We start from the raw sequence: 14,374 nt of genomic DNA, 5'->3' as shown, positions 1-14,374 counted from the left end.
AGCTTTCGAGAAGTGGAACCACTGAGTCAAAGAGCACGTATACTTTTAAATTTTGTAGGTATTGTCCAGTTGCCCAGAACTGTTCCAGTTGACGCTCCCCCTAGCAGTGTATGAATGTGTTTTTCCACCTCCAGACCAATAGTGTGTTATAAACCTTGCTGTTTGACAACCTGAGAGGGTCGAAAAAATAGTGGCATCTTACTGTGATTTTTTTATTCTAATAGTTACTTGTAGTTTCTTTTTTCTTTACTATATTTTTTACCACTTTCCCACTGAGTTGTCTTTTCCTCAGAACTCTTTATATACTAAAGACATTTGCTCTTTGTGATATGAGTTACAAATGTGTTTTCCTTCTTGTAGTTTGTCTTTTGATTTTGTTTCTGGCAGTTTTGCCATGTAAATATGTTTCTCTTCTGAGCTGTAGGAAAATGGATGCATTAATATTTTTTATGACTTCTGGATTTTGTGTCATACTTCAAAGTTCTTCACTCTGGGGGCACGTGGGTGACTCAGTCGGTTGAGCCTCCGGCTTCAGCTTAGGTCGTGATCTCACTGTTAGTGAGTTCGAGCCCCACATCAAGCTCTGTGCTGTCAGCACAGAGCCTGTTTCAGATCTTCTGTCCCCCTCTCTCTCTGCCCCTCCCCAGCTTGTACTCTCTCTCTCTCTCAAAAATAAGCATTTTTAAAAAATTATTTTTAAAAAAGTTCTTCACTCTGAAATTTAAAAAAGTTATCACTTGATTTCTTTCAGTCAGTCCGTTTTTGGTTTCATTTTTACATTTGAATATGTGATCCATTTGTTACTTGTTTTGGTATAAGACGTGATGTATGGATCCAACTTATCTTTTTTCCAAATGGCTACACATTGTTTACATACAATTTATTGATCCTGTGTCTTTTCTTCTCTGACTTAAAATCCCACTTTTAGGGGCGCCTGTTTGGCTCGGTCAGAAAAGCATGTGACTCTTGATCTTGGGGTTGTGAGTTCGAGCCCCACATTGGGTGTAGAGACTATTAAAAATAAATAGACAAACAAACTTAAAATCCCACTTCTATAATATTCTAATTCCAGTATGTATTTGAATCTAATACTGGATTTTACATTCCATTCCACGGATCTACATCTTTTGATACATTTGAGAGAAATTGTAGTTTATTGATATTTTAAATTACATTTCAAATGAAATCAATAAATGTAAAAAGTTTGGGACATAGAAAAAATATACGGAAAAATAAACATCACTGAGCCTACCATAAATAACTAAATATTTTGGTGTTTATTCATCTGATCTTTTCCTGCGTAATTGTATTTTTACCGAACTGATGATACTATGTAAGTCTAATTTTCCATCCACAAAATCTTGTGTGATCTAAATGCCCGACGTGGAACCACTCATCATCTTACCCAGACTGAGTCCACTCCTCCTTCACTCTCCTCCCAGATAACTGGTGCAAGAGGTAGACTCTTCCAACTCCTTCCCGACCCCTTCATTCTAGTCCCCACACCCTCTTATTTTCCCTTCAGAGACTCACAGGCCCTAGACTGTGAAGAAGACTCAGAGAGGGGGAACTAACTTGTAAAGGCTAGAATACTTTTAACTGCAAGAAACAGGATTCAGCACACTTGGGTGGCTCAGTCGGTCAAGTGTCCCACTTCGGCTCAGGTCACGATCTCACAGTTCATGAGTTTGAGCCCCACATCGGGCTCTCTGCTGTCAGCACAGAGCCCACCTCTTCGGATCCTCTGTCTCTGTCTCTTTCTTCCCCTCCCCCACTTGTGCCCTCTCTGTCTGAAAAATAAATACACATTTAAAAAAAAAAGAAAGAAACAGAGGATTCAACTCACAACGGCTCAACCAAAAAGTGGATTTCTCCTCTCCCATAAGGAGAGGTCCATAGATAGAGTGAATCCAGAATGTGTTAAGTCAGTGGCTCGGTGATATCATCAAGTACCATGATACTTGACATCTCTGTCCATTCTGTCATCCCCAGTGTATTAGCTTTTGTCCCACACTTTCCCCCACGTGGTTGTGAGATGGTGGCAGTAGCTCTAAGCATCGTCTTCTCACAAAAGGTTACATAAATCCAAGAGGAGAGAGCATGCCCCTTCCTAATCCCATATTGCCCAAAGCAGGAGGTGAGGGTGGTTAGGAAATGTAGGAGGGCGTTTTTGGTTGTCACAATGATTGAGGGACACTCCTGGCATCTCGTGAGCAGTAGCCAGGAATGGTAGACGTCCTATCATGTTTAGGACAGTTGATAAAGTGAAACATGAGCTCTCATTCCTTACAACACACACACACACACACACACACACACACACACACACACACACACACACTGTTTCTACATACGAAACAAGCTTTTTGCATAACTTTAACGTACACTGGATTTTCAAGGAATATAACTTCCGTGTAAATTGAGGAAGGGTTGTAATTTGTTTTGTCTGAAGTTTCACCAAGAATCATTCACTGTTTTAGACATAATGATGGTACTGGGGGCTCTGGACAGCGCACCTTTGTATCCGCCTGTGTTTGTAGTTGTTGCACCCGTGGTGATTCTACGGAAGATTCTATGCTAGAAGTATGAACGTCCATCTATTTGGTATTTATTCTAGTGTGGCAATGTGAAAGTATTTGCGTTACTGAAAAACATTTTATTAAAATTGTTTTTTCTCCTTTATATCACACTTGGAGCGTTACCTTGATTTTTTTTGAAATTATGTGCCAATAGACTTCATTCTCTATGAATTTCATTTCAACGTAGGAAAGGAGGCATTACAAAATACTTGCAATAAAAGAAATTAGGTCAGACAGGATTGAGATCCACTGGCTACCAGGATAAAGTCTAGACAGCTTAGCCTGGCACTTAAAATCCTTCATGATCAAACTCAAAACCCATTTTTCTGGACCTGCCTCCTGGCAACATCCCTGGAGTCCGTACTACAAGCCACACCAAGATTATTCTTCATTTTTCAAACACACCAGGCAGTAGTGATAGCACATACTGAGTGCTTACAACAGGCCGGGCTCTGTGCTGAATGTATTTACACTGAGTGTGTAATACTCATATGTGCTTTACATTGAGTATGTCCTTCAATGCCGTCGACAAGACAATGAGGTACAGATACTTTTCTTGTCCAAATGTCACAAGTGGGGGAACTTGAGGTCACACCATTAGCGACCGAGCTGGGATTCAAACCCAAGCCGCCCGATGCCAGTCACTGCTCTTTACCATAGCTGTATCGCCTCCTGGGGGATTCCCCTGCTCCCTGTCCTTTCTCCAGGATGCTTTTCCCATCTCTTGGACCCGTCAAGGTCTAGCGCAGACTTCATGACTTCTTTAGGTGCCACTTCATTCATTATCTCTTGCTGACTCCCTCCGCTTGGAATTAGTTTGTTTTCCTAGTGCTCCCACTGCACTTTATCGGTGTTTTTTTTCCTCTGGCTACTCTTTTTTTTTTTTTTTTTTTAATTTTTTTTTTTAAGACTTTTTTTTTTTCAACTTTTTTTTTTTTTTTTTTTTTTTTTTTTGGGACAGAGAGAGACAGAGCATGAACGGGGGAGGGGCAGAGAGAGAGGGAGACACAGAATCGGAAGCAGGCTCCAGGCTCCGAGCCATCAGCCCAGAGCCCGACGCGGGGCTCGAACTCACGGACCGCGAGATCGTGACCTGGCTGAAGTCGGACGCTTAACCGACTGCGCCACCCAGGCGCCCCTGGCTACTCTTTAAAAAACAGGTGGCAATGATAAATTGCTCCGTGTCACTCATGTCTCTCCCTGCCCCTCCCCTCCTCCTCCAACCGTCACTCAGCTGGGCTGTGGGCAATGTTCATGTCCCCAGCTCTCCCCAGCGATCACCCAGGACCCTCCTGACCGGCCGCTGGCTGCCACCGCACTGGAAGACACAAGCAAAGTGATTCAAACCCCACCCGCACCGCTGCCGCCACGAAACACGCACACGCGCGCGCGCACACCCCCCAGTCAGAATCAGAATGCAATGCCTGTCCTCAGAGGACACTATTGTCAGAAACAGGGATCGACATGCCACGGGGCCACGGGGATACTCTCCCTTCCCCACCTTGGCAGGACATACCTTTCCTTTCCTCCTCTGCCTCCTCTCCTTCCCGGCACCTGTCACTCCCTGAGGCTCCTGCGAGTCCCCGAGACCTAACTGTTGTCTCCTGCCAAGGCCACTGCCACCACTGTTTTAGCTCATGGAAGAGTGGGTCTTGTCCCAGCCTTATTCCAATTGAAAAGCTGACATCCACCCCCAGGGATGTGTCACAATGTCAACATCCAGCGCTCCATGGCCAAACGTACGGGATTTGGGTCTCCAACGGTCGGGAGTTATTTGTACCTCCGGTTTTCTCTATCAACATGGACCAAAGAGAACTCGCGCCAGCAGCTCAGAGAATGAGCCTGGGTTTGGGGAGAACTGTCCCACGTCTTCATCCCAGTTTCAGCCCCCAGTATTCTATCTGCTGCTACAGTAACCCAAAAGTTACAGCTCCAAACAATCCTTTCTACCCCCTGTCAGCCTGGCACATAGTTGCAGGCAGGGTGGCCGGGCACAGAGTGGTCTTGAAGGCTCCCTCAGACCGTGAGCAGGCGACGCTGGAACCCCCGCTAGGGTCAGGGCCAGCTTCTTGGGATGCAGCCTTCCAAGGGCTCAATGCCTGGTTGAATGCTCTATTGTCACCATTTAAATTCTTAATTTGGGGGGGGGGGGCGCACCTGGGTGGCTCAGTCAATTAAGTGTCTCACTCTTGATTTCGGCTCAGGTCATGATCTCACAGTTCCTGAGTTAAAACCCCAAGTCGGGCTCCACACTGACAGTGAGGAGCCTGCTTGGGATTCTCGCCCCCCGCCCCCCCACCCTCCCCCACCCTCTTTCCCTCTCTCTCTGCCCCTCCTCCATGCTGGCTGTCTCTCAGAGTAAGTAAACTTAAAAAAATACTTTAATTTTTTTTAATGTTTATTCATTTTTTGAGAGAGAGAGAGAGAGAGAGAGAGAGAGCAAGCATGGGGGAGGGGCAGAGAGCGAGGGAGACACAGAATCTGAAGCCGGCTCCAGGCTCTGAGCTGTCAGCTCAGAGCCCAACCCAGGGCTTGAACTCACGAACCGTGAGATATGACCTGAGCCGAAGTTAGATGCTCAACCGACTTAGCCACCCAGATACCCACCCCCCCCCCCCCGAAAAAATAAATTCTCAATTTTTGAACAAGAGGCGCAGCATTTATATTTTGTACTGGACCTTGCAAATCTGGGAGGTGGTACTGGGGGCGGCTGTTGGCCACCACATCTACATGTGGCCTTTCCATGGAGCCTGGGCTTTCTCACATCATGATAGTTTCAAGATAGAGCCTCAGCACCAGGCAGAGGCAGCACCACCCTTTATGACCAACCCAAGTCCTCCTCTTGGGAGTGGCAAGGTCACAGAATGAAAAGAGCATGGGGGGGTGGGTGGGAGATACTGTCACAGCTGTCTTTGGGAAATGCCATTGTCACATCCGGCCAGGAGCGGGTCACCTCCCCATCCAGGGCCTCAACCTGTCTATCTGCAAAAGGAGGCTGGGGGTTCAGTTCCCCCTCTGGGAAAAGGCCAAGGCAGAGTTGGGAACCTGATCCTCACAGCCAGTCCCAGCTCTCCCCGGCTGGGCTCATTTCCCAGGCACTCAGGAACTCCTGGAACCCTGGGCTTTGGAGCCGGAAGCCCTACCCAGGAGCGCTAAGTTCTATCCCCCTAGTGGGTTGAAATCTCTGAACAGGGCGGAGACTCTGCGCCCTGACATCTGTCTCTCCCGCCGGCTTCTCTGCGGGGGCTAACAATTCCTCCTCTATCATTTCTCCCTGGGGCGTGTTGTTGTCTTTCTCATTAACTTCCCCTCAACTCCCAGCAAGGTCCCTAGTCTCTGAGCTCTGCTAATTCCCCTGTAATCCACCGGCAAACCAGGAAGCTAATTAAATTGTGAGCTGGTGCGGGTGCTCTCTCTCTGTCGCTGAGTCTCACTCTCTCTCCCATCCGTGTCCTCCCTTGCTTTTCCTTTCTGACTAGCCCCGTATAGTTTAGATTCATCTGCACACTTCGAGTGTTTTCTTGCAGGTCTCCCTGGTTCGGTCTCCTGTCTTTCAGCCAGAGTAATCTTTACGGCTCTGAGTACTGTCCCCTCTGCTGCAGGATAGCCCGAGCTCCTTAGCTCGGCATTTAAGCCCACACAGCTCACCTGCCATAGCTTCCACTCACAACCCCTTCCCTCCTGAGCTGAGCCATGCGAGGTCTCCTCCCCAAGCCCTGTCTATGTCACCTCCACACCTTTGTTCCTATTCTTACCTTTGATTGGATCCCACCCCTCACTCTTCCATCTCACTGTCAAATCCTTGCCATTATCTAGAAATCGCCTTCTCAGGGCGCCTAGGTGGCTCAGCAGCCTTGATTTCCACTCAGGTCATGATCTCATGGTTCGTGAGTTCCTTTGAGCCCTGCATCGGGCTCCTCACTGACAGTTTGGAATTCTCTCTCTCTTCCTCTCTCTGCCCCTCCCCTGCTTGTGCTCTCTCTCTCTCAAATACGAAAGAAAGAAAGAAGAAAGAAAAAGAAATCGCCTTCTTTATGGGGCACCTGGCTGGCTCAGTTGGTGAAGCATGTGACTCTTGATCTCAGGGTTCTGAGTTCAAGCTCCATTTTGGGTGTAGAGCTTACTTAAATTTTTTTTTTTTTTTAATTTATTTTTGGGACAGAGAGAGACATAGCATGAACGGGGGAGGGGCAGAGAGAGAGGGAGACACAGAATCGGAAACAGGCTCCAGGCTCCGAGCCATCAGCCCAGAGCCTGACGCGGGGCTCGAACTCATGGACCGTGAGATCGTGACCTGGCTGAAGTCGGACGCTTAACCGACTGCGCCACCCAGGCGCCCCGAGCTTACTTAAAATTTTTAAAAAGAGGGAGAGAGAGAGAGAGGAAAGAAAGAAAAGAAAAAAGAAAAGAAAGAGAAAGAGAGAGAGCCTCCTCTGGGACATCTTCCTTAATCCTCCAGTGGAATTTCTCCCTCTCTGAGCTCTTGTAACACTTTGTAGCTCCCTCTTGGAGCTGATCTCTTTCCACCCACTATGATTCTTTCAATCCACATCCAGCCGCTCCCACTAAATGATTAGCTCCTAGAGAGTAGGGTCTCTAGGTGTTTTTCATCTCAGCTTCTTCCTGAGCACCTACCTAAGACTGCACCTTAGAACACTTCATTGTGTCTCCTGGCCCAAGATGGCAACTGGGGCTCCAGCCTTCGTGTATACATTCCAAAAAGGGGGAAGAGAAAAGGGAGGGCAAAATAAAGGGCCTCTGAGCTGAGTCCATCCCTTTCAGGCACTTTCTCTCCCAACAGCTTCTGATTACACCTCCTCGACCATGCCTAGCTTCAGAAGAAACTGAGTACCTTGTCTCCCTTCAAACTCAAGAGCCCATCCCTTGTTTTACAGATGAAAATGTAAGACCCAAAGAGGATCAGAGAATTAGGGAGGCTGCTGAACATAGTAGTTAAGGACCTGGTCTTAGAGCTAAACAGACCTGGATTTGAATCTTGCCCCCACATATAACCTCTTCATTCCTCATTTGTAAATGGTATGTACTTCAGGAGATGTTAAGAAAATTAAAGTAATGGATGTGAAAAAGCACTTGCCACAGTTTAAGACCCAGTTATTGTTCATTGTCTTAGTTTGGGTTCCCCCCAAAACACACCTTGAGACAAAGATTTGGGTGCAAGTAGTTCAAAAGGTGATCCCAAGAAGCAGGGTGAAGGAGTGGGGCAGTGAGACAAGGAAGGGAGGAAAGCAAATAAAGCATACAGAGATGAGTAGGTTTTTCACATGGGCAACTTCAATTTCATGCTAGAGTCTCTCTGAGACTGGAACATGTCTGGCAATTGGGAATTGTCCTACCGAGGGATTGAAACCTGGAGTGTTTATCCCCTGGACCCTGCTTGGTTTAGGGTTCCCTGCGGGATGTTAACTCACCCTGCCTCATGCCCTCCCATAGGCCTGTGACCCAAGCTTTTCAAACTGGTGAAGGGGACAGTCATGATCTAATGGGGACTAGACAGGTGCTTTACCCCAGGCCCCAAATACCCCCAGGGCTCAGTCCAAAATGTCTCCATTCATTTCTTTCCATTGAGGCACGTATTCATTCGTCATTCACCTAACACCCTGACGAAAACTTAATAAGCCCATTATCATTATCAATGCCTTCGTGAGGACTAACCTGCATCAGACTAACTGGGGTCACACAAGTTTTGAGAGTTCCAGAAGGAAAGGTCCAGAGGACAGAGGGCTTCACAGGGCACTAGGCTTCTCTGGGTCCACACACAGGGTCTGTGGCAGAGCAGGGACTAGAGCACAGGCCTTCTGTGTCAACCAGGTGCAGGTGGAGGGCATCCGCTCCTGACAGCTGAGAATGCGGCCTCTTCTAAAGCCATCCACTCAGTCAACACTTACTGAGTGCCGGGTGGGGGACAGCTCCACAGCTGTTGTGGAGATCAGCAGCCCCGATGAGGGGGTCCAAGAGGGCTGCAGGGATCAAAGCCCAGAGCGGAGGACTTTGGGGGCCTCTGATAAGTGCTGAGGTGCGGGAAGACACCTGCTCCCAGCCCTGATGTCCCACTAGATTCTGCGACGCTGGCCCCAGCTAGGCAGGCTGGCCCTCTGCAGACAGGCCCTTTTGAGCCCTCCCAGTGCCTTTCTCAACCTTCTCCCTTCTTGCAGGCGCCCTGGAAGCAGCCCGCTCAGCCAAAACCCAGTTCTGCCCCAAGGATCCCTTCCTTTGCATCCCCTCCCCAGGGGGTCCAGGCTGACCCTTTGGTGTCTGGGGGCTTGGTCTTCCTCCTTCCTTCCTAAGCAGCAATGGGAATTTTGAGATTCGGAGGTAAGGAAGAAAAACGAGGTCACTTTAAGCCCTTTCTTTACTGGTGACATTGACCCATTTTATCCTGCTCTTCCTCAGACCCCCCTCCTCCAGTGTCACTCAGTCTGGACATCTGTCCCAGCCCAAATCTCACCTTCTACTGTCCTTGCAGCCCAGGGGCTTGTCTAGTCGGTGTCCTGCTGCAGTCCCCTCTCCTCAAACCAGACAGGAGGCTCGCCTGAAGAGTGCCCTGGGCCACCCCCAGTTTGGCCTCTGCCTCAGGCCTCAGTTTCCCCATCTGCTAACTTGGGTTGATGATGCGTGTTCTGTGGAGCCAGAGGGTGAAGCTCTAGGGAGGTCACGGATGAGGAAGAGCCCAGGGCTCTGCACAGCCTGCGCAGGGGCCTCCTCCGTGCGGTGCCCCTAGGCCCTGCGCGGCCCCCCTTCCTCGGCGCGCCCCTCCCTCTCCCTTCTCCTCCCCTCTCCCCCTTCCCGCCGCTCCCCTGCCACTCCTCCCGGCGGTCTGCTCGGTTCGCTCTTCAGCCGTCCTTTTTCCCCAGCGTCTCGCTGCCCCGCGCCCGCCCCGGGGTTCCGGGGTCCCGGGGTCCCAGCGCCCCGCAGCCGCCGCCGCCGCCGCCGCCACCGCCGCCGCCCCCGCCAGGCCCGGCCCCGCCGCAGCGCGGGCGGTCAGTGCGCAGCCCCGGCGCCCGCCCGGAGCCCGGAGCCCGGAGCCGGATCGCGGGCTCGGAGCGAACCCGACCCGAACGCCGCCCCCAGCCAGGTGAGGGCAGCTCCCGGGCGGGGAGCCGAGGTTTCTCCCGTATGGAAGCGGGGGTGGGCGAAGGCGCGGGGGAGTCGGGTCCTTTTTTGCTGAAAGGAGGACCTGGGAGCCTTTTCATCAAAGAGGCTCAAGGGCTTTCACTCCGAAGGGATGGATGAAGGAAGGATGGGATGGGGGGAGGTCTGGGGTACCCCTTCCTGAGAGATTTATTTTTTCAGGAGAAAGGATTAATTGCTTCTGTAAAAGGGGGACTTATCTTTTGGGGAACATGAGGGGCTTTCAAGGTGGGAGGAGGTTCTGGCGGGGCTTGAGGGAGGGGGTCATTGGGGAGTGGGGTTTGGCGGGGAGCGGGGCTCTGAGATCCCCTTAGCTTGACATCGCGGCACCTCCCCCGTCGGTTCCGGGGCTCTGGGTCTGCCCCAGCTCTGTGTGTCCCAGTTTTTTCTCTTTGAAGATGATTATTTTGAGCCTCACCTGGGCAGAGCCAGGATCAGCCATTTCCTTTCCTGGAGCTCTGAGGCCCACCTGACACCCTCCCACCTCTGACCTGCGCGGGGAAGGGGTTTTAAAGAGGGATGGGGACCTAGGGAACCTGGGAAGTGGGCAGTGGTGGGTGAGAAATGGGCAGACGCTGGGTACCGTACACACACAGGAACACCCTCTGACCCTCGTGGGGTGCACCAGACTCTGCAGGGAGATTGTTGAAGGCAGGGTGGGCAGGTGCTCCTGGGGTAGGACCCGCTAGGGGAGGAGCAGGGTCAGGAAGAGTAGTGATGTTCCCATACTCCCAGAAGGCAAAACGCTAGAGTTTCTGCTTGTCTCGTTGGTTTTATTTGCTTTTTGCTTTCTTTCTCCTTTGCCCTGGATCCCAAGATTCATTTCACTTACCTCTCCTCCTCTTTTTGCAAAAAGGGAAACTGAGGCTAAGGACAGGTTGGCTGGAAATATATATGTCTAGGAGGAAAAGATGGTGGAGAGAAAAGCATACTGAATTTGGAACCGAAAGACCTTGGCTCAAGGTTGCCTCAGTGGGCATGGTAACCTTGGGCCAAAATGCTTCCCCTTGTTTGGGCCTTGACTTTCTCATCTATAAAATGGGAGAGGGCCCCCTGCCTTGCAGGGTTGCTGTGAGACCAGATGTGTCCAAAGAACTTTGTAAAAGGGAATACTCATGAGGTGCAATCTTCACCACCGTAGACGGGTCCCCTCCCTCTTCCCTGCCTTCATCATGGGTATTGGCTAGCCCATGGGCTGCCTTTGTAAGAAAGGCATGTACTCTGGAATGTTCAGCTAGGTTAGGGACTTGGGGTCTTTATTATGAAAATTAGAAAGAGGCACACTTTTCCTTCCCCAGGTGCAGCAGCTCCGCACCATCGGGCAAGTAGAATGTGGGCTAGGTTCCAGTGCCCACGCACCCTAAGGTGAACGGCGTTGTGTAGGGTGCAACTGCACCTGGCAACCCTTCTCAGCAAGCCCCAGGGTCTCTAAGAGACACCAAACCACACACACTCCCGGGGCACCTCCCATGGAAGCCCAAATCCTAGGCTGTTGCCAGCTCACTTTCTTTCCTGCTTTGTCTCCACTTCAGGGCTTTTGGGTATTCAAGCCCCAGAGCCTATGCCCTACTAAGAAGCATGGTGGAGTTAAGTGTTGCCTTCACAAGCTCCCAGAGAGAGGAGTTACTGAGTCCCTAATTCCTTATGTCCAGAACTTGATCAGAGTACTTTTTTCAAGGCCGAGAACAGAAGCATCTGCACACCTGGCCAACAATGCCCTTCGCAAACTATGTTCACACCTGCTATCTCAGAGCACCCTCAGTAAGATTGTGAGGCAGGTCTCCTCCCCATTTACATAAAGAAGGCCAATCCCAGAGAAATTAAGGAACTTGCCTTAGGTTTCACAGCATTTAAGCAGTAGAGCCAGGAACGGAGTCCAGTCCTTCACTCCACGGCTGCTGAGAAACAAAGCTCCTGAGCTCACAATCTTGCCAAAACCTTGCTGGAACCGTTGCTCTATTCACAGCAGCCCCTCGTTCTCCCCTTCCCCTCAGTGACCAGCCCTCAAGCCCAGAGGAAGAGTCACTGTCTCTTCCTCCGCTTTCTTGGGGGGAGGGACCTATGTCAAAGCCCAACTGTTCTGGCCTCTTTGCTGCAAGAAGGGCCCCTGGGGAGTCCAGAGTGGGAGCTGACCCTTGAGTGGGTCAGAGGCCAGGAAAGGGGTCAATGAGCAGCTATGTCCTGTCCTGCCCAGATGGGGGTTGAAACAGTGGCCACCAGGGAGGACATCAGTACAGAGAGCTAGTGCCTGAGTGAGGGGCAGGCTGAGGTCCATAGTATAGCCACAGAAAATGCAGCAAACCAGGCTGAAGGAAACTCAGAGACCCCCTGACGGTCCACTGTGTTGCTAAGGTGGGGAGGGGGTAAACCCAGCTGACAGGACTATAGGCCTCTTAAAGCATTTCTGCTTGGACCTGTGGTACAGGTGTGTGAGCTTTCACTTGAGAAAGGGGTTCAGTTTAGTGCTTACAAAATAATAATAATAATAATAATAATAATAATAATAATAATAACAATAATAATAATAAAGGAGACTCACTGGCCTAATCTAATGGTTATTCCCAAAGTGTGGTCCCTGGACCAGTGGCATCTGCCTTGCCAGGAACTTGTTAGAAATGCAAATTCTCAAGCCTCATCCGAAACCTAGTGAATGAAAATTTGGGGGTGGGGGCCCAACAATGTGTGTTCTAACAAGCTCTTTACCGGACCCTGAGGCCGGCCGAAGTTTGAGAACCGCTGATCTAGTCCAAGTCTGTAGGAAACCGAGTCCTAGTTGTGAGTCAAGGTCAAGGGCAGGGCTGTGAAGATAACTCGTCTCCCAGTCTCGGAACTCTGGGCATTTGGAGGCGCCCCCCGCAAAACCGCCCACCCTCCTCCCCCTTTTGCCCGCCCCCCTTCCCAGGCACCATGCTGCTACTCCTGCTGGGCCTGCTGGGCCCTGCCGCTTGCTGGGCCCTGGAGCCGGCTCCGGGCTCGACGGAGCTGCGCTCTGCCTTCTCGGCGGCACGCACCACCCCCCTGGAGGGCACATCGGAGATGGCGGTGACCTTCGACAAGGTGTACGTGAACATAGGCGGCGACTTCGACGCGGCCACAGGCCAGTTCCGCTGCCGCGTGCCCGGCGCCTACTTCTTCTCCTTCACGGCTGGCAAGGCCCCGCACAAGAGCCTGTCGGTGATGCTGGTGCGCAACCGCGACGAGGTGCAGGCGCTGGCCTTCGACGAGCAGCGGCGGCCAGGAGCGCGGCGCGCCGCCAGCCAGAGCGCCATGCTGCAGCTCGACTACGGCGACACGGTGTGGCTGCGGCTGCACGGCGCCCCGCAGTACGCTCTCGGAGCCCCCGGCGCCACCTTCAGCGGCTACCTGGTGTACGCCGACGCCGACGCGCCTGCGCGCGGGCCGCCCGCGCCCCCCGAGCCGCGCTCTGCCTTCTCGGCGGCGCGCACGCGCAGCCTGGTGGGCTCGGACGCCGGCCCGGGGCCGCGGCACCGGCCTCTCGCCTTCGACACCGAGCTCGTCAACATCGGCGGCGACTTCGACGCGGCGGCCGGCGTGTTCCGCTGCCGCCTGCCGGGCGCCTACTTCTTCTCCTTCACGTTGGGCAAGCTGCCGCGCAAGACGCTGTCCGTGAAGCTGATGAAGAATCGCGACGAGGTGCAGGCCATGATTTACGACGACGGCGCGTCGCGGCGCCGCGAGATGCAGAGCCAGAGCGTGATGCTGGCGCTGCGGCGCGGCGACGCCGTCTGGCTGCTCAGCCACGACCACGACGGCTACGGCGCCTACAGCAACCACGGCAAGTACATCACCTTCTCCGGCTTCCTGGTGTACCCCGACCTCGCCCCCGCCGGCCCGCCGGGCCTCGGGCCGCCGGAGCTCTGAACCCCGACCGGGAGAGGAGCCCAGGGGCGGCCCGGGGCGTGTATGCCGAGCCGGGCCGTGGCCTGAAAGCCTCGCCGGCGCGAGCATGACGGCCCGCCCAGTGTGGCTGACTCTGCCAATAAAGTGGGCCTGCGTCGGCGCCTGTCTGCCCGGGGTCCTGCGCTCTGTCTTGTCTGCGACGCTGTCGTCTCGGGCTGGCGGGACGGGAAGGCACTGACTACTGCAAACCGGGGGGTGGGAGTCGGAGGGCAGAAGGCAGGGTTTGGTCAGGCGCTGGGAGGGCGAGGAGATGGGAATTTGATTAAACTGAACCCTATTCACCCGACCCCTTGCGGGCCTCCCCTTCAAATCCTTGTAACTCCTTCCCACTGATCTACGACGTCATTCTTAGGGTCTGGCTGGTTCCTTCTTGTGACAAGGGGCCACACCCTGCTAACTTTCTGGGAGGATGGGATTCAAGGAAACAGAACATTCCTTCTTCTAGCAGGGCGTGTGAGGAATGAGTTGATACCTGGTTGCCCCAACACCTGCCTTCCCAGGACAGGGAGGGTGTTTTGCCCAGGACAAGGGTTAAACAACTTACTCTGGCATAGAAGGACACAGGCTCCAGGAGGCCAGAACAGAACATTTAATGGAATAGCTACACAGGATCAGGACTACACTAGCCAGCCTCAGCTTGTCTCTGCCCTCACAGCCTCACTCCCCACTCGAGGTGTTCATTTGAGCCTTGTTGAGATGGACCAAAAAATATCCGCTTCCCTGTC

The 14,374-nt window shown here is 52.2% G+C and overlaps 2 protein-coding genes across 4 annotated transcripts in view; both read left to right on the top strand.

Annotated features, from left to right (window-relative positions):
- Nucleotides 1-8,899, top strand: part of MTCH2 (mitochondrial carrier 2) — a 38,072-nt gene extending 29,173 nt beyond the window's left edge. Inside the window, exon 13 of one of the 3 annotated variants that reach the window (XM_042904696.1) lies at nucleotides 8,753-8,899. In XM_042904696.1, coding sequence (XP_042760630.1) covers nucleotides 8,753-8,884 — 132 coding nt within the window. In that variant the 3' untranslated portion in view covers nucleotides 8,885-8,899. Of the gene's footprint in view, nucleotides 1-7,380; nucleotides 7,625-8,752 lie in introns of those variants that run through there. The other 2 variants (XM_042904697.1, XM_042904695.1) reach the window with 2 other exon arrangements.
- Nucleotides 8,900-9,613: 714 nt separating this feature from the next.
- C1QTNF4 (C1q and TNF related 4) lies at nucleotides 9,614-13,764 on the top strand. The gene is made up of 2 exons (XM_042905379.1): nucleotides 9,614-9,672; nucleotides 12,631-13,764. The coding sequence occupies exon 2, from the start codon at nucleotides 12,636-12,638 to the stop codon at nucleotides 13,608-13,610; it is 975 nt and encodes a 324-aa protein (XP_042761313.1). The 5' UTR covers nucleotides 9,614-9,672; nucleotides 12,631-12,635; the 3' UTR covers nucleotides 13,611-13,764.
- Nucleotides 13,765-14,374: the final 610 nt, after the last annotated feature.

The sequence above is a fragment of the Panthera leo genome, chromosome D1, assembly GCF_018350215.1.
Source record: "Panthera leo isolate Ple1 chromosome D1, P.leo_Ple1_pat1.1, whole genome shotgun sequence".
NCBI lineage: Eukaryota > Metazoa > Chordata > Mammalia > Carnivora > Felidae > Panthera > Panthera leo.
This window is presented reverse-complemented; position numbering and strand designations above follow the sequence as displayed.

Bases quoted from the DNA above. Each gene is read 5' to 3' on its own strand.
- C1QTNF4 (XM_042905379.1), top strand. From the start codon at position 12,636: ATGCTGCTACTCCTGCTGGGCCTGCTGGGCCCTGCCGCTTGCTGGGCC.